The 19,948-nt window shown below is 33.0% G+C and overlaps 4 protein-coding genes across 6 annotated transcripts; 2 read left to right on the forward strand and 2 right to left on the reverse strand.

Annotated features, from left to right (window-relative positions):
• Positions 1-10: 10 nt before the first annotated feature.
• Positions 11-5,914, reverse strand: LOC130813335 (WEB family protein At3g02930, chloroplastic-like). 2 transcript variants are annotated; one of them, XM_057679151.1, is made up of 3 exons: positions 5,707-5,914; positions 4,996-5,203; positions 11-4,125 (listed from the first exon to the last, which is right to left on the reverse strand). In XM_057679151.1, exons 1-3 carry the CDS (start codon positions 5,721-5,723, stop codon positions 1,033-1,035), a joined length of 3,318 nt encoding a protein of 1,105 aa, XP_057535134.1. In that variant the 5' UTR covers positions 5,724-5,914; the 3' UTR covers positions 11-1,032. The 2 variants fall into 2 exon arrangements, with proteins under 2 accessions (XP_057535134.1, XP_057535135.1); XM_057679152.1 differs by having other exon boundaries at positions 4,996-5,237; positions 5,707-5,898.
• A 2,605-nt stretch (positions 5,915-8,519) lies between these two features.
• LOC130813594 (cell wall / vacuolar inhibitor of fructosidase 2-like) lies at positions 8,520-9,071 on the forward strand. Its single transcript, XM_057679431.1, has one exon. It carries the CDS (start codon positions 8,520-8,522, stop codon positions 9,069-9,071), a length of 552 nt encoding a protein of 183 aa, XP_057535414.1.
• A 1,310-nt stretch (positions 9,072-10,381) lies between these two features.
• LOC130813595 (receptor-like protein EIX2) lies at positions 10,382-13,210 on the reverse strand. Its single transcript, XM_057679432.1, has 4 exons — positions 13,171-13,210; positions 11,137-11,709; positions 10,794-11,078; positions 10,382-10,725 (listed from the first exon to the last, which is right to left on the reverse strand). Exons 1-4 carry the CDS (start codon positions 13,208-13,210, stop codon positions 10,382-10,384), a joined length of 1,242 nt encoding a protein of 413 aa, XP_057535415.1.
• A 1,783-nt stretch (positions 13,211-14,993) lies between these two features.
• On the forward strand, positions 14,994-19,463 carry LOC130813866 (rho GDP-dissociation inhibitor 1-like). 2 transcript variants are annotated; one of them, XM_057679765.1, is made up of 5 exons: positions 14,994-15,451; positions 16,932-16,995; positions 17,106-17,327; positions 18,236-18,360; positions 19,092-19,463. In XM_057679765.1, exons 1-5 carry the CDS (start codon positions 15,269-15,271, stop codon positions 19,158-19,160), a joined length of 663 nt encoding a protein of 220 aa, XP_057535748.1. In that variant the 5' UTR covers positions 14,994-15,268; the 3' UTR covers positions 19,161-19,463. The 2 variants fall into 2 exon arrangements, with proteins under 2 accessions (XP_057535748.1, XP_057535749.1); XM_057679766.1 differs by having other exon boundaries at positions 16,932-16,971.
• Positions 19,464-19,948: the final 485 nt, after the last annotated feature.

A 19,948-nucleotide genomic window follows, 5' to 3' on the forward strand; every position in this document is an offset into this window, starting at 1 on the left:
GGAGTATTAAGATAAACGATTCAAACAAGATCATATTTGACTGTATTTATTGTTACATATTAGCAGCAATTTATAAAATAAGCTTGAGCGATAAATAATGTTAATAACTATAATGTAACAAGTATTTCAGAACAAAGGAAATATACGAATATCACCCGCATTGGACAAGAGAAGAATTGTTGATAATCTGACTTTGTCAGTGGTTTTATGTAGCACCGCTCACTAACATAAGGAATGCTAACGGGTCGGATTTAGATTTACTCTTAGTTGCTGATGTGTTTGGTAAATGAAATGTTAAGCTAGCTAACACGAAACATAAATTGAATGATAATTTATTATTCTTTAAACTTTATTTTCTTTTTCAGATTCTCATATAATAGTTTTACTTGTTTCGTCGGTTAAACAGTAAAATTTACAATTAACACAAAAAATCGAAATTACCTACAACCGTTTAGTAAGTAAATTCCTACATTTTGTGAGACTTCGCACTTTCAGGGCAAATTTCATTTTCTATATTTGCCCAAATTAACTAAACTACTATACAAATATGCAATTCCTATGAAATAGATATGAACTATTCTTTTGATAGACCGTTTTTTTGATGAAACGACCCAAAAACAAAGAGCATATGCTAATTATTCACTTATTGAGCTATACATGTCATGGTAAGACCGTCTCACATAAAACTTTGTGAATAGGAAATTCCAACTGAATTACCATGAAACCAAACAACTTTGTAGTATACAGTCTACAAGTTACACAGTACACAAATCACTTTTACCAGAAATAAACATATTGATTAGAACAAATTTATAATCCCTTTCTTTTCAAGCACAAATCTAGACCACTAATCCATTGGATTAGAAAAACAAATCACACACTAATTACTTCTTAAGGTGGCTCAACCTTGAGAAAAAATAAAATAAAGAATCTAGGCATCATATTACATGCTTCTCCATACTTTTACATTCCAAAAGAAGCCAATAGAACAAACATATACTCACACTACTATATTGCACTTACCTAAAATACCTACTTTTGGTTGCTCATACCCTTCTTGAGTAGATTTCCAAATTTTCGATATAACGGTTTTTTCTTCTTCTGCTTCAAGTCGGAGTTTGCACCGTTATCTGATGAAATCTCGTTCATTAGATCGACACTTTCACCACGTTCAGCCTTGTAATCAACTTCGTCATCCACTGACACTTGTTCTGCTTCCATCTCGGTTGAAACATCTCGGCCCCACATCTTTATATCAGATTCCGGAGAATCATCATGCGCCTGCTCTTTATTCTCCGTTGATGTGGGTTTTGTGTTCTCAGCCTCGGCCTCGGCCAAAACAACGTTTTTATCACCCTCACTCACCCCATTAACTCCCTTGTTTTCATGAGATGGAAGCTCACTAGTGTGCCCATTTTCCTCTGAAAATTCAACGACTTTTGGAAGCATATCGTACTCTTTATCGCTATCTGAGAGTTCTCCGTTTTCTTTGGTTCGTTGGTAGGACTTAGCTTCTTCAAGTAACTTGGTTAGTTCGTCTATCTTCCAGGCATTCGCATCTTCTGCAGCCCAAAGCTGCTCGTTTTCTCGGATCATGATCTGCAATTCATTCTCTTTACCACAAAGAGCGTCCTTTAACTTTAACGTCTCGCCCTCAGCTTCATCACGGGCTTCCTTTAAGGATACCGACTCTGACATAGCCTCCCCGAGTGAATTCCTTAGCTGGGATCCTTCTTCCCGAGCTGCACAAGCCTTTTCCTCGGCTTCCCTAAGCAAATGAACCAACCTTATTATTTCCTTCTCCATAGACGACTTCTCTTCCTCCGATCGTTTTACACTATTCACCAGCTGCAGCTCTTTCTGTTCCCACTCTACCTTAGCGTCCTCATAACTCATCCCCGACTCTTTAATTGTTGATTTCTCATCTTCCAGAGTCTTAACACGGTTTTTCAACTCCATCTCTTTAACCTCCCACTTCGCCTTCTCGTTTTGATGCCCGAGCTTCGACTGTTCCATCTCTTTCGAAAGACGATCAATCTCCTGATTCGACTCATCAAGCATGTTCTCGTATTTCTCATTTGAAGCCTTCAAAACCACCTTCAAATCTTCCATTTGAGTATCAAAATCTACCTTCGATTGTTCTACGGTATTTTTAAGCTGATCGATCTCTCGTTTTGAATCTTCAAGCACGGCCTCATAGTTCTCACTCGTTCCTTTCAAAACAAGCTGAAGATGCTCGATTTGCATTTCGAAGTTCTCATGCTCTGCTCGGCTTGATAGCAAGCTCTCTTTGGCCTCCCTCGCTTCGGCAGAAACTTCATGCAACGCCGAAGCCAAACTCTCCATTGCTTTCTTGCTCTTTTCTTCTTCTTCTTTCAACGTATCAAGCTCATTAATGAGCTTATTTTTCTCTTCTAACAGGTCCTGAACATTACAGGCTGCAAGTTTCTCATTCTCAAGAGCCTGAGCTTTCTCCTCGGACATAATTTCGAGCCCAGACCTTAACGAGTCTAATTTCTCGGTTACTACTCTAACTTCTTCATTTGCTTTTTGAAGACGATTTTCTGATTCTTCCGAATCCGTTTTCTTTTTCTCGAGTGATATTTCCAACAAAGATACCTTCTCCTTAAGAGCCGAAATTTCACATTCTGCCTCATGAAGCATATCACTATTTCCCGCGAGCTGTTTCATAATCGATTCCAATGATTCAGATGCTGATCTCTCCAGTCTATTTGATTCTGCCACCTTATTTTCAAGTTCCTCGGCTCTCTTCTTGCATTCATCTAGGAGATTCAAAGCATAAGATTCGGCCATCCTAGCGGCTTCCAACTCTACATTTAGCTGTTCATAAGCCTCTTCCTTCTCGACCAATGTCTCCTGAAAGCCCTTGGCCGATTCCAGCTTTTGCCGAAGAGAATGCATCTCCGTTTCACAGTTTCTTGTGATTACCTCGTTTAATTTCTCTCTCTCGAGTAGTTCTGCGTTGAGAATCTCGGCCTTTTCAAGCTCGTGATTTAGGAGATCTATCTCTGACTTAAGCTCCGTAACAGTCTGGTCATACAATGAAGTCTTCTCGGCCAGCTGCCCTTCAAAGCTCTTCGCATTCTCGAGCTCCTTTTTTAGAGAATCAATTTCAAAATCTCGCTCAGAAATAACCCTATCGCGAGATTCTTCTTTGTTAATCAGCTCTTCTTTGAAAGCCTCTTGCTTCTTCAACTCTTCTCGTAGAGAACCCAACTCAATTTTAAGTTCTTCAATCATCTTCTCGTAAGACTTTTCCTTATGAATCAAATCCTGCTCATGGGTCTTTATCTTCTCGATCTCATCTTCCCGAGAGACGATCTCCGATTTAAGTTCCGTCACAACCTTTTCATATGACTTCTCTTTTTCAACCATACCCTCTTTACATGCCTTCACCGCGTCAAGCTCTTCCTTAAGGGTTTCTATCTCCGATCTTAATCCTCCCACAATCGTCTTAGACGAATTTTCTTTCTTGACAAGTTCTTGCTCAAAGTTTTTCGCCTTTTCAAGTTCTTGCCTCAAACAACTCAATTCTGATCTCAATTCCACAACTATCCCATTCTCGGTATCACCATCGTTGGCATTCGACTCGAGCAAACCCTTCAACTTAGCAAGCTCTGCCGACAGGGTTTCAACCTTTTTGGCATGAAGCTCAGCAATCATGGTGGCATCATCGGCGTGGCTAAGAGCCAGGTTCTTGGCATCAGTAACCATGGCAAGCTCTTGCTTGGCCCTTTGGAGTTCTTCCGCAGCTGCGAGAAGCGCAGTCTTATCTGCAGCATTTTGACTCCTCAGCGCTTCTAACTCTTTCTTCCATTCCTCGTCTTTCTTCTGTGCAGCCTCAATTCCAGCTTGTTCCAGCTCGACAGCACGGAATTTTTCGATCTCAGAAGTATCTTCGGCCCGTTTTTGAGCCACCAAAGCCTCCTGAAGCTTCTCATTAGCCTCATCAGCTTGTTTTTTTGCATCTTTCAACTCATTGAGTGCTTGATTCTTCTCTTTTTCATACAAAAGTAAGGTTTCTTTTGCTTTCTTAAGATCATCTTGTGCAGCTAATAATTGGGCCTGCAACTCGGATGGCTTCAAAATACGCGACTGAGGCTTCTAAAAGAACAACAAATATTTGCTTTAGAATAGAAACTAGATGAACATTTTTGATGCACTAGATACAGAAAACAAACAAAAACAAATATACAAATTCACAATTTCACATTCCTACCAACTATTCCAACAGTAATAGTAGATGGACATCAATCATCAAAACAGAAATTAAAAACAAAACCATAACCACATCTAAAAATTAGACATTATATAGAAGCTAGAGATATAACTAACATATCCAGGGTCAGCCCTGAGATTTGTGAGGCACGGGGAAACATTAATCATAGGCCACTAAGTATTAAATATTAAAACTTCGTTTTTCTAATATTTTTGAATGGGTATAGGGCCGGCCCTGAATATATCAAGTCACATACATCGCCAACAAACATATACTCTTTCTACCCCCATAAATTTGCTACAATTTCCTTTTTAGTTTATCCATAGAATTTGCTACACTTCTATTTTTAGCTATGACACAGTCGTTCTTTAATTCTCATCCACACATCCAGCTTACCTTTTCATCCGATTCACGATCACTTCCCCAAAAAGTACTACATTTTTTCGCAAATCCTCAAAAAACACTCACTTAGTACTTTTAGCAATTCGTTTGGAACGGAGGGAGTAAAATTTTAGTCCTTACGAAAATTACACCAAATGTATACTACTTCCTCTGGTTTTATTAGTTGCTAGTTGCTACAGATAGTGACATTTTCATGTCATATCTGTAGCGACTAAAAAAATCAGAGGAAGTAGTAAATAGTACTAGATAGGTCTTATAGTCATACCAGCAACTTCCAAAGTACATGATACACTGATAGAACAGCAGTAAAAACCAAACTGAAAGTGAGAGATCAGAGAATCAGCTGAACGTACTTCAGGCGTAGAGAGTCGAATGGGGGTTCGAGTAATGGTAGGCTTCGAGGTAACCGATCTTGGGGATGTTCGATCGATCGATAGTCGAGGATTAGGGATAAGAGAAGGTGAATCTGCATCTGACTTGAGTGATCCTGGCTTTCCTAATTTGGCAACTCTAGGTGTAGTTCTTCCAGTCTTGCTACTGGGAGTATCAGATAAACCAGATCTGCCCATTGATCATAATGTGATCATTACACATTCTAATTGCAGATCAGCAACAAAAAAGTAAATAAACAAAATTTGCAGAATTTCTAGAAAAAAAACAATCAAAATGAAAATTGGGAAATATTTATATAGTGAAGCATAGTAGTACCCATGTTTATAATGGCAATCAAGGAATAGGTCAAGAATGGTAGATCCAAATTCCAGCACAAATTTGCATTTTTTACAAGAAATTTATCAAAAAATTTAATCTTTTATAGTAAAAGAAATTGCCCATCTTGAATTTTTTTTCTGGGTATTTTCTTATCACTTGAATTATAAAGTAATTGTGTGATTTTTATGGGAAATTCAGATAATCAACTGAAATTAAAGTAACCCACTAAAACCCAGAAGCAAAATCAACATTTAAGATGAAATAATTAATCTAAAACAACTGAAAATGACAGTAAGATCAGACAGACAAAAACAAAAGGAAAAATGAGAGAAAAAGAGATGGAGTTCACTTACTTGGACTTTGAAGACATGGGTTATGTGCAAGTCAATTAGAAGCAAGAAGTATAATAAAAATACAATCTTTATTTGTTGTTCTTGTTTAATGGTGCTTAATTAAATTTATGACATTGCATTGCAAGATGCAGAAAAAGGGTACAAGATTGAGATAGTTGGAGAAATTAGAATAAGCATGTAATAGATTAGTAGGTGCGGAAATGATAATATAATACTTCACCGCAACACAGAAAGTGACATATTTTTTGGTTTGATTTTTTTAAATATCGAATAGTCCGAGAGAAAAAAGACGGCTAATTGAAAATCGAACTTAAAATTTGTGTATGTTTTGAAGTTCACAAGAGGGAGTTCTTATTTCTCTTTCCTGCTTTCGGCTTTTTTTTTCTCATGTATAATTGTCATTTGAGTAATTGAATTAGAGCAAAGAGAATTCGGTATTGTTTTAAGAGAGCAAGTAATTTGAGTTTTTTCTCTCCTTTCTTTTTGTTTATTTATTAATAAAAACAATAAGTCTTGAGATTATTTCATCATGAGAAGAGCTTATATGATTAGTTTATTTTTCTAATTAATCACTTTAAAATTATAATTAATTATTTGAAAGTTATAAGTAATCAGTCACCCTAAAACTAAACTAATCACTTTAAAATTATAAGCATTTAATTTAAAATAGTAAATGTATCTAATAGGAAATGGTCTAATCGAAAGACTGTTTCATTTAAAACTTTGTATAACAAATAGTATTGTAAATCTCAGATAATATCATAAGTTTAGTTCTCACAAAAATCTCTTCTTCCCCAACCTATTCTTTAATCCAATAAATAAATAAAATATACTCTTAATTACAACAATAACAATTTTTTATACCTAATTTAAAGGAAAAAAAATATCAGAATTCAGGACACATATTTTTGCAAGCGGGAACATGTATAATATCAAATGTGGGCCTAGAGAAATGGACTTGAATAGCCCAGCTTTTTGATAATAGATACAGAGGTATGGCCCAGATGATAAGGAACCCAATCGAATTAATTAGTTATCACAAAATCTTCAAAAATAAAATATTAAAGAAGTAGTAATTTGCATTAGAGTTACTTTTGTGAAATACCGTCTTTCAAAGAGACGACCTCAAAATAAGAAGCCTACATTCTTATTTTCTCTTTTGTTTGTATTAATTGAGTTATTTAAGCCATATATCTAATGTGTCTCTCGGAGAGACCGTTTCTCACAACAATTTGTATTCGCACTAATAAGTACCGAATAAATGAATGACTTCAACTTTCTCATTCTTCGTAACCATTAATTAACTTTTTACTTGGAAAAAAAAAACTTTCTTGATACTACATAATAGATTTAATTTGTCCTATATTATTTTCATAAATTGTTAGGATCGACACTACTTTGAAGTTACAATTAATTATTATAAAAGCATATGAAGTGTAAATGATAATTTTAAAGTTATAAGCGATAACTTTAAAATTATAAATATACATTAAATCCACCAAATAAAAACAGTCCATCAAAATAGACTTATTTGAAAATTTGTGATTACTTATTTTTATAAAAATGAATATAAAGGGGAGACATGTCTACGTGTTTTTCATGCCCAATTCGATTTTTTAGCTGTTACATACAAGTCTGCAGTTATGGTGATGTGGTGGCTGCTACACCTTTTTTTGAGGTTTAAGAGAAAAAGTTACAGTAACGTTAAATATTATAAATTTTGGTTCATCAGTTAGTTAAAAAAAATTTTGAATTTAGCACTGGTTCTTCTATTTTATTGAATTTATATCATTTTTTTATTTTGATTCGTCTTATTTAATTTATATTATTTGTATTTTTGGATAATAGTCTAGTATTTTCTTCTAATTTCATTCATATATTTTAACTTTTTTTAATTTCATCTACATAATTTATTCTCTAACGCCTTTTTATTTGGTCTTATTAATAATCTATTAACACAACTATACATATTTTCTCCCTTTATAAATCTATTAACACATATTTTCTCTTATTTTCTCTCTGTGCTCTATTAATATATTTTGTATTAACTAATTATCTCACATCGATAATTTAAAGATGGTATGTGTACTCTTTATAAGTCATTGTAATCTTTCCTCCCATTGTCATATTATTTTGGGATGATTTTTTTTTTTAGTTTATAGAGTTTATACACCTTATACTTCTTTAATTATTTACTTAAATTCACAATAAATTCAGCTTAATTTAACTATCTAATTTTAATGTCCTTACAATTTTCTCGTAAATATGTGTCATCCCATTGGCACATAGAAAATGTGACTTTATGAGTTTTTCAATAAAGGCATGCATTTCTTCGGTTCTAAATTACTGGTAATATTGTAATTTTTATGTTATTCCTTTATTACTCTTAATTTTTATAAATTATTAATATCAAAATTATAATCAAGTAAATTAAAATATAATCAAGTAAAATCTTGTATGATTTCGTCTCAATAGGCAAACATTATTAATATCAAAATTTTTATAATTTTAGTATACATAATTAGATATTTAGTATATATGTGTAAAGTCAAATGTTACAAGTAGTTTAGAAAGAATGAGACATATTTTTTTCAAATTGTTAAATTTAATATAAATTGTTGTGAGAGGCGATCTCTCCAAAAAACGCATTACACATATTGGTTAAATAACCCAATTAATACAAATTGAACAAAAAATAAGAATGTGGACTTCTTATTTTGAAATCGTATCTTTATAAAATGGTTTCTCACAAAAATTGTTACTTTAAATAACCCACAAAATCAACATATTCGTAACCCCATTGTCACTACAAAATGCATCCCTTCACATTAAACATATCTCTTTTTTTAGCTTTGATCATATTCTCACCATTTATTCCATGCAATGGTTTGATGACCAAGCTAAAGGGTGAAACCGACCCAATAGTACTAACTTGTAGAAAGGTGACCGATTTCGGTTTTTGTGTCTATACTCTCCGATCAGACCCACGAAGTGCCGGAGCAAGTGTATATGGGTTTGCTCAAATAGCCCTTGGCATACTTGTCCCTCATGCTAAGGGCACTTCAAACTATGTTCAAACACTACAAAACATAACTCCTACAAAAATGAAAATTGTGGTTAGTACTTGTATTCATTTCTATGGTCTTGCTACTAACAATGATATTCCAATGGTTGTAAAGTCTTTAAATGTTAAGGCTTATGGGAATGCCAAAAAGGGTGCTTTAGCAGCATTGAATGATGGGCAACAATGCCAAGATGTGATTGATAAGTACCCTTCATCATTTTGGGTTAGGCTTATTGGGATGAATGATTATATGCATGATTTGTCTCAATTGAGTAGGGATCTTATTGGCTTGTTAAGTTAGTATAAAATAATTGTTTTGGTCCTTAATTAGATGTTTACTTTTAGTTTTATCAATAAAACATAATTTCTATAATCATCATCTAAAGTAATATGTATTATTTTTGTCCTTGAGATATACTTTTAAATGGAAGTGATTTGATTATACAATCAACATCATTTCGTTCATTGTTGAATTGTTGAGCTCGGAGTAAAAGTTAAAAAAAAAAATCTTTAAAAATTTAAGGTTTAATACACCTTTTGTTTTTTATTGTTAATATTTAAACTAATTTATTAAAAAAGCACTAATAACTCATATTACTTAGCAAAAAATGTAAATTATATCTAAATTTATTTCAAATTAATATCAACCATATAAAATTTTTAGGCCTTAAAAAATTTTCAGACTTGGATGATATCCCAATTTGCCTTTGCTAATCGACGACCATGCTAATAATGTAGCAGCTCGTAAATTGTAAGTTTCTATGTTATTTTATATCGACCTTGTCTAGCTTTAATTAAGTGAGCAACTTCAATTTACGGGCTGTTACACATATTTGGAAGCAAGAGTTGCAGATTTTCCTTCTTTATCAATGACACACTAGTTGTAAGTGAGACTTGATATGTAATAGAATTAAAATATTATGTGGTAATTTGATATGTAAATGCTAATATTTAATTTACGCCAAGAAAATATTGAGATTTTAGGCATCAATTTTGTTTTTACAATTAATAAATGTTTTTTTAAAGATTATATTAATTAATGTTATTACATGTAAAAGCTCATAAAAGTCATCGACATCAAATGACTTCAAATATAAGTTCGAAGACTATATGTTGTAAGAGCAGAAGTGCACAATTTTGAAAAATGGATCAACAAAACTAAGAAATTCATGCCTTCTTCTAATACTTTAAGTTGACCAACTAAATAAACTAAAGACCTTGTTTCTTACTCCCTCCGTTTTTTTTTTATCTTCCATATTACTATAACAGGTAGTTTTAAAAGTTCTTTCATTTTAGAATACTTTCAATTTTTAGAAAGTTTTTATCCCACTTTTACCCCTTAAAACCCCCCATTTTCTTTTAATGTACCCCTTTTCTTTTATTTATAATTATTTTCTCTCTCGTACTTTCAATACAATCATTACTTCACACTACTATTTAATTAAAATAATACCCACTACAATCTCATACTTCCAATATAATCATTACTTCACACTACTATTTAATTAAAATAATATCCACTATAATCCAAAGATTCTATCTTCCTTAATATGTATAAAAAATCCAAAGTGAAAGATCAAAAAAGAACGGAGCGATTATGTTTTAAAGGAACTAAAGAATGGCATTTGTCCAAGACATTTTTATAATTAATGTTCCAAAAACGACCCAAAATCCAAGAACCACAGATATCAACAGTCCCAGAAATGTCATATTATCTCCAGTATCTCCATCTTTTTCTCGATTTTGAGCACCTTGTCCTTTTAGTTTGCTACCCGATGGTTCATCTCCCGGACATTTTGGGAGAAGTGCACCACAAAGTCCGCATTTGCCGCTGTACGATGAAGGATCAAAGCCTTGTAACTGAGTACCAATTGGTATCTTCCCGGACAAATTGTTCTTAGACAAATCCAAAATCTCCAAGCAAGTAACTTGAGCAAGACTTATGGGAATGACTCCTGAAGATAATTGTTGGAAAGATCAAGAAACTTTAAAGATTTAAGCTGCCCAATTTGCTTTGTTATACTTCCAACCAAATGGTTTCTTGATAAGTTCAAGAACACAAGACCTGTTAGACTTGCAACTTCTTGTGGAATTTGTCCTTCCAATTCATTATCTGAAATCTCAATGCCTTTCACTTGGTCTACAAATCTTTGAAAGTTGTGTTCTTTCCATTTCCACATCAGTTTCGCGTCTACAATGTATACATAATTCGACAAAGTAATATCATCGAAATCATGTGTGCTAGTCATTGCTGTTAAGTTGTATATGCATTTTGGGATTGTTCCAGAGATGTGGTTGAGAGAAAGATCTAAGATATGGAGATGAGACAAAAAACAAAGACTTTCTTAGAAATAATGGTAACGAACCCCTCAAATTATTTGAACTGAAGTCGATGATAGGGAGTTTTTGAAGTGTGATCGATAAATCTGGAAATGGTCCATAAATCATGTTATTAGAAACATTTAAATAATCCAGATTTAAAGGTGACAATGAGTTCCAAAAAGAAGTTGGAACGCTATCATGAATCCCAGCATCTGATATGCCCAGATAGGAAAGATTGGTTTGGGTTACAATCCATTTTGGGAAATATGGCCCTAACTTGCATGATTCCAAATTCAAATGCATAAGTTGAAATGGAGGAATCCAATTATCCCTGATATGGAGCACTATATTTGGATTTCCAGACATGTCTAGAGTGCTTAACCTTGAAAGATTTGAGAAATGGGCATCAGAGAGTGTTTCTTGCAGAGAATTGGAAGAAATATCCAAATTCTCGAGCATAGAAAGTGTTCCAATTCCTTGAGATATCGTACCATTCAACTGGTTATTACCAATAAGCAAATTTCTCAATGAAGAAAATTTGTTGATTGCCTTCGGGATGGATCCCCAAATACGATTATAGCTTAAATCCAAAGACAACAATGCGTTTTGAAGACATCCTGATAAGGAATGGATAATAGTAGCAAACTCATATTCAAGATTATTGTGATTTAGGCTTATAATTTGTAAGTTACATAATCTACCTATGGAAATTGGAAAATTTGCACTCCTTTGAAATTGTGTTTGTGTTTATAGGGTAAAAAATCATGCATACATAGGCTTATAATGGTTTTCAATGCCTTCTAAAAATAGTAGGGTAGACGACCAAGACTTAAGCTAATTATATGAAAATATAAGCTCTTTATTTTAAGGCCGTCTCACTAACAAATGTAGATCGGTCAAAACAATCAGTCGGGTGAATTGCGGGTCAAGCCAATATTACATCGGGTCGAATCAGTTTTGGACTTTCGATTCTGGTCTTTTTAGATTTGAGTGGGGTTTGGGTCCACCCAAGTGGTCAAGAATTTAAATATATATATATATATATATATATATATATATATATATATATATATATATATATATATATATATATATATATATATTATCATCAATTAACTTTTCAAAAAATTATAGTATCTATATAATAATTTTTTTATAATTTTTTATTTATAAAGAAATTATTTTCTTATAAAAGGACCAATTAATTTACTTATTAGCTACACTAAAGAAATATTGACTTAAAATGTCAATATTGACCAGAAATATAGTGGATTTCAACTAAAATGCATGAAACTAAAAATTATGATTTGGAACTGAAAACGAGTTAAAACGGTCGGATTTGAGTCAGTTTTTTTGGTATTTTGAGTCAGATCATTTAGAATTATGGGTCAAATTTTCGAATAATCTGATCAAATTTCAAAACAATGTCAAATTTAATTAAGGTTTAACATGTCTACTTAGAGGAGTAGCTCTCTAAAGAAATGTATAATAATTTTCCTTTTTTCTTACTTGAATCAATTCACTAACCTGCCCCAAACCTTTAAACAAAAAGACTTTAAGTACATTACTCATAAGTCACAACTGTCTAAGACGTTGTGATAAGTACATCACTATTTTAGAATTGATCTTTCTGTAAAAAGAAAGACTCAAGTTCATTACTCATGACTATCGAAGCTAGACATTATGATAAGTATATCACTATTTAAAAATTAATCTTTCTAGAAGTTATTTTGACAAATGCTCCTTCGAGTCGTGTATTTTTGTGAAATTTGATGGTTATATGACTTATATCAGTTATGTTGATTACGAAGCTTTACATATATTCATGATTTATGTAATATTGATAGTTATATAACTTATAATAATAAATTAATGGGATGAAATCATGCAAACTATTATATAAATAAGGTAAAATGATTGCAAATGATTACCTGTTAACGATTATCGTTTGTTGACTGTTACTTTTACCCTTTGACCAGCATGTAAGTGTCACTGACTAATTAAATCTCTCCTTTTTCTTCAATGAGCTTCGATTTTTCAAAAGTTTTCTTTCACACAGGCGAAATCAAAGACCTAACCTCTACTTTCGCTCCCATCCTCCTCTTTACTTCCTCTCATTAAAAGATCTAACCTATACTGGTATGTACTACTTCTTAATTATGGTTTTCTAGTTCATTCTTGTAACTTAGGGTTAATTTGCATTTTTTTCATTTTAGCAATTTGAATCCAATTCCTGCGTTTTTTTTTTAATTTATTTTTTTTATCTTGGACTTTGTGAATTGATTGTTGTTGTGTCTGAATAATTTGTTAGGGTTTCACAAAATTAGCTAGATCAATAAGTTGAAGAAAATGAAAATAAAAAAAAAGGTATTAAATTGAAAAAGAAGGGTTCTGAGTTGGCTACTGAGGCGGGTAATGTAGGGACTGTTAGGGTAGATGAGGTGGAAATTAAAAGATCTGATGTGGCACATAAGGTTGTGGATGAGTTGGAAAAGGCAAATGTAGATGTTGTTGTTGTAACCGCCTCGAATTATGAAGGTAACACTAACTGGAATTTAGTATTAATCAAGCGGAAGCTTACTTTTGCCAACACAATTAAGGGGTTACTTAAAGGTCAAACCAATATCCAAGTATAATACTTGAACCAAACCAAAGCAATATAACGGAAGTCTTAACCGTCCAAAATATAGGAAAATTACAACAAAATCGAAATATGTCCAAAGTTCAAATTACATCCTTAAAATAGTCTAAATATAGGGAGCCCATTTGCTAAGACCTCCACAGTTAAGCTTGCTTGGTGGGAAGCAATCTTAGGATGTGTGACCTCATGAGAAGTGTTCCCGGGTGCGCACGAGTGAGGTCAAAGTGCGCTGGAAAGACTTTTGTTAGTTTGTGGGGCCAGTCTACAGTCTCCATGAATAGTCACCAGCGGTCCGAGGGGCTGGGGTGTTACACTAACTATGAAAGTGTACAAAAACCAACCAATTACAAAAATACTAAAAAATAAACTTAAAAAGAAGAAAACTAAACTTGCACTTGAACAAACACATTTAGTGATAGTCTAATAGAGTCACAAAATCAATTAAAATAAATCTGCTTGACTTTTTGTCAATACTAGTTATTAATAAATAATTGTTAAAATTAAAAAGAAATTTTGATTTATTAGTTTTTTTTAAGATATATGTAAATCAAAAAGATTTTGTAAATCAAATATTTGATTGTTATCGGCAATATTAGGTATATGTGGTTTTTCTCATATGTTTAATTTATTTACTTACACAAATATTTACATTATACCCAATTATTTGTAAATTGTTCTATTATATCAAAAAAATTGTTACTTAATAAGATCGATCAAAATATTTATCATCTTTAAATTGTTTAAAGTTTTCAAATTACAACTTAATTTATCTAATATTTTAAAGGATACTTTTAACACATGGTCATCAAACTTCATAAATTCAATTTACAAGTCGTAAATAATCATGAATTACATCTAAGCACAAGTTTTCATAAATTTTAGATGTTATAAAAATCGTGCGTTGCATGGGCATCTAACTAGTGCTCTATAAAATCACAATTCTTCACAAATTTAATTGTATATCTTATTTATTTTAACATATAATGTTAAAGTAAAATAAATACCCTTAAATATTTTTTGTCAATGGTTTAAATAAATATATATATAAATGATAAAAAGTACTAAATTATAGATTTAGAGTGGGCATGTATGAGGCATGTCGAGTGGGTATGGGAAGGAGCGGTGGATAAGGCGCAAAATAGGTAAATATGGAGCGGGTAAAATCTCATACACATCACATAGCCACTGTTAATAAGTCATATATATATATATATATATATATATATATATATATAAATTTTACTCGTATATCATTCTTATGTACAGGAGTAGTATAGTTGGCCGACAAAATAAGTAAATGCAAAATGACTCGTACTAATGTACGTCCACTTACATACGCTGAGAGCTTGAGACTCAAGACACTGCCATTGATGACCGAGAAAAAGGGCGAACAAAACATTCAAATTCCAGTCCCACCCACGGCCCACCCATAAAAAATCCCTGTCCCACCAAATCAAACTCTTATTTTCTTTCCGCAATTTCTTCCTATTTTTGTTTTCTTGCTTTGATTTCAAACTGGACTAAGACACCCAAAAATGGATGAGAAAGTAGCAGGGTCTTCATCTTCAGTTGCTGGGGATGAGTTAGAAACAGAAACGGAGAATGTTAAACAATTTGAGGAGGATGAACCAGTAGAAGAGTCAACAAAGGATGGGTCTTTTGCTGAATTTGTTGTTGCTCCCCTTGTTCCTCTCCAACACCATCTTGAGAAAGACAAGGTCTTTTTCTTAAACCCTCCTTTTTCAGTTTTTGGGTACTGATTTTTTACAGGGTTAAGTTTTCTACTGTTCTTGATTTTATGAATCAATTCTATTCTAAATTCTTAATTTTATATGTACCCTTCTTTGACTAGATTGTGTTTATTTAAATTGCAATTCTAATTATGCATTTTCATTGGGTAATGTGTTTGAATGAAGTATATCCCTTATTTCAATGCTCTACAGATTGATAGTTCTTTGGTTTGAGTTACAAGAGATTATATTGAATAACTCATTGATTCATGTGCTTATGTGAGTCGGAAACAACCACTTTTTTATCACCCTTTAATTATGGTCAATCCCACTTACATTGAGAGCCATTTTGTGGTGTTGGGCTATGGAAATGTGTTTGAGCAATAATTACTAATCTAAATCACCACAAAAAGACAAAAATTATAATAATAAAATAAACAAAATTAAAAAAATAAATTAAAATTACAAAACTATCGCCCTATCAAATCCTAGCACATAGGGGTAATTTGTTACATCACAAATCACTGTTATTTACTAAAGACTTCCTCGTGTTTGAGTGGTCAAGTCATTGATTGTCTTGAGCGTTTGTTGAGGGTTAACATATAGTGTGTAATAGTTTGAAATTGAATACCTCTTGTAAAATAATGCTAAGTGCTTTAAGGAAATGCCGATTATCTAGCTCATAATATTAGATGATAGAGTATATAACATATTAAGGTACCTCAACCATCATCTTAAAATTTCATTAAGTTGGTTTGTTGATATGGTATAGAAGCCAACGTGAATAGAGGTTAAGAGTTTGAATTTCATCCAATCCTCATTTCAAGTGGAGCATTTAGCGCCAAGTATGAAGAATGTTTGTGTTGCATCTATTCTTTTAGTCCAAATGACTTTGTGTGAGGGGACATGATAAATTCAAGCCTTAGTTTAAACTTTTAGTTGAGTTGATTTCTTGGTATTAATTGTTATGGTGCTACGTCAAACAGATAATGTACAGTCTTTCACACTGTTCAGAAGAGTTGAGTTTTCTGTTGTCATTTGTAAGGAGTTCATGGATAATAAGAGAGAAAATGAGATTTTGAAATTAGTGTAGGAAATCATGAGAATGCAATAATTATCCCTTTGGAGTTTAAAATTAAAGTGTTGAAGCCTGAAAACTGGTTTTACAACTAAAACATGTGAATATATGAGCAGAATTCACTCCGCATCTCCTGTACATTGTCAAATACATTCCCTATCATTTTATACATGGTTTCTTTCCTATCCATTATTGTTTTTGTTGTTGTTTCTTACGTTTTCGATGCCATTTGGAGTGTCAAGTGTGTGTAGAATGAGCTCGAAACTCCAGAACATACCATGTTTCATATATGAGTACAAGTTTAATTGGTAGATGGATTTTCATTCCCTCTTAAATCTTCCTGCTTACGAAATCAAAGCATGAATAAACCAATTACGAATTCACTTGCAGGATGATGAGAGCTTAAGGAGGTGGAAAGAAAAACTATTAGGTTCTGTTGAAGGCAATTTAACTGGTTTGAGAATGCTTTCATTGGCTTTATTGTTTTTTCTATCTATTTCCATTGAATATCGTCTAATATTCGAATTGACTTGTTTCTTTCTTCGTTTGGGCATTCTTTATTAGACCAAGTGGAACCTGAAGTCACATTTCACTCGATCGGGATCATATCCGATGATCTTGAAGAAAAAAGTACTGCCTTGCCGCTGGATGAAAGTGAGAGCAGCAAAGTTTTATTTTCATTCAAAGAAGACTCTCGATATCGCCTTAAACTCATTTTCACCGTCAAGCATAACATTGTCTCTGGTCTGGCCTACTCTATTAATGTGTGGAAAGCAGGAATTCAAGGTGAGTTGTGAATTAATAAGGTTGAACTACATGAAGTCAAAAGTCGTTACCAAACACTTTTTTACATTTTTGCTTTCTTTTCCACTGTATTCTGCAAATCATAATAAAAATCCAACCCAAGCTCTCGACCAATTATTCAAAACAATGTGCTTGTTACTTGCGTGTTAATGCTTCGGCACCCTCCAAACCAAAGAAATATAGTGCAATGTCATTGTGGATTAACAATAGATTAGTTTGTGCAACCGGTTTCGTATTTCATTCATGAGAGAACAACTGGTTCATGCATACTATATTTCCCCTTCTTTTAAATGATCCAAGCTCCCTTTTCAGTTCCCTTATATCATAGCCATGTAAATGTTGGAAAATAATCCACGTGTGATCCCATATCGAAGAACAAGAGATAGATTGACTGACATATATACTTGATGGGCTGCACCTTCTAATACCAATTGGTTTTAGGATGGAACCTCATTGGGTTTGTGTTCAGTCAACTTTCCTCTCGTGTGGATCTTGTGTACAAGCCCAAATTTATCAGTAAATGTGAAAGTATTCTTAGTGTAGACAAGGTCTACTAATCTAGTGTGAATTGCTTCTACAGTCTCCTCTGAGAGATTTATAAGAAAAATTACCGTGTAAGAATAAAGAACAGATTACATGGGTAGAGCAATACCCATGACCAGAATAGCTCATAAATTTTGCTCTGTAATCTTAATTTCTTCTGCTGAAAATTTCTGTAAGCCATTTATATACTCGTATCGTACATGATGAACACTTGGAGAGAGCATAGAGTCCAAACAATGAACTGCAGTCCTAGTGGCTAGTAGAACTGTATGAAAATCAAAATCTGTCATTGCCGTATTTCTCAGTGTAATTTTTCATTTATATGTTTGCTGTTCCATATGTTTCAGTGGATCAAAGGGATGGAATGCTCGGTACCTTTGCTCCTCAACAGGAGCCCTATGTTCACCTGCTCGAAGAGGAAACTACTCCATCTGGTGCTCTAGCAAGAGGAGTTTACGCAGCTAAGCTGAGAGTAAGTTCCATAAATCTGTCTTGTTCTTCATGTTGATTTGACTTCTTTTCATACCATCATTTCAATCTATCACTTTATTGTAGTGTAAATGAACTGACTCAAGTAAAAGCTTAATCTGATGATTGAGATTCTAATAATATTATATACTCTATCACGCCCCTCAGACAAGAGTCATTCCAGCTAGAAGTGTGAATGTTGCACAATCCTCTCTCATATTGGCCCTAATAATTCCCACTTGATAGGAGGGGTGGACGAGGTGCGAACCTGTGATCAGTACTTCTGATACCATGTCGAGGAACCAACTCAACCAAAAGCTTCAACTGATTATTGAGGCCCCAATATATGTTATATAGTCTATCACGAGGCCATAGTTGATCATAATTCTTATACAACTTCATATATTAAGATCAAGTACAATTGGATACTTCAAATTAGGATGTATCACATTTTTGTCATTGTTTAACTAGATTAACTTGTTTCTTTCATTGTTCTACTACCTTGATTTACTCGTTTGATTCATCACAAGGTGAATGTTAACGATGACCCTATACGCTGTAAAATTTGTGGGTTTGAAAAATACAATCGATTTATTGCCTTATAATTGATGCACAAACATCTTAGAAACACAACCTATTGGTTGCACATAATATGCTTTTTAAGTGCAATTTGAGGTAGTTTTCTTTCTACCTTCGCCATGAATTTTCATTGATACTACTTTCCGATGTTTGCAGTTTGCAGACGATGATAAGAAATGCCACATGGAACTAAGTTACAGTTTTGAAATCAAAAAGAACACTTAGCCCTGGTACTTTCTCGGTCTCATTGCGCATCTTTTAGCTTCCTTGTTTCGTGTTTATGTTCGACATTACGGGCAGTTGCCATTTCGAAGTAATTGTTTGTAGTTCGAATACTACGATGAATACCTGCCCAACATCGAAAAGAACTCGATAGTCTTCAGTTCATTGCTATTAATTCCAAAATTTAGTGCTCGATCTTGTTTGAGTAAGCGAAATTGACGTCTTTTGTACATACTATACTTTCATTGGCTTTGGTTTAAACTTTACAGTTTCTCGGAGATAATCTCTCAAGTCATTTTTATTTTTTCGCTCTATATTGTCTAACCTTATTTGTTTCCTTTATTTTGCTTCGCTTTTATTTTTAGTTTGTCTATTTCATATTCGGTTATGATTTTGCTTTTTAATCTCATAATTTCATTCAAGAATTTAATTGTTGCTTTTACCTGTTCACTCATATTTTCAGTCTATTAGTACTTAAATGACCTTTTTTTATTGAGCATATGTAACCTTAATTACCAAAAATAACATTGATGATTTTGGTAGAGAAAAGCACTTAAATGGTGAGTTACGAACACAAACACACAATGTATTTGACAGTTATGAAATTGAATCTTTAGAATTTTTTGGGAACCATTTTTTTACACAAGATAGTTTTTTCGAGAGACGCATTAGTTATATGGGTTAAATAGCCCAATTAATATAAATTATAGAGAAAATAAGAATGTGAATTTCTCACAAAAATAGCTGCTTTTAATTAAAGTTTTTTATTGATATACGAGTCAGATTTAATC

The sequence above is a fragment of the Amaranthus tricolor genome, chromosome 5 (genome assembly GCF_026212465.1).
Source record: "Amaranthus tricolor cultivar Red isolate AtriRed21 chromosome 5, ASM2621246v1, whole genome shotgun sequence".
NCBI classification, from domain to species: Eukaryota; Viridiplantae; Streptophyta; class Magnoliopsida; order Caryophyllales; family Amaranthaceae; genus Amaranthus; species Amaranthus tricolor.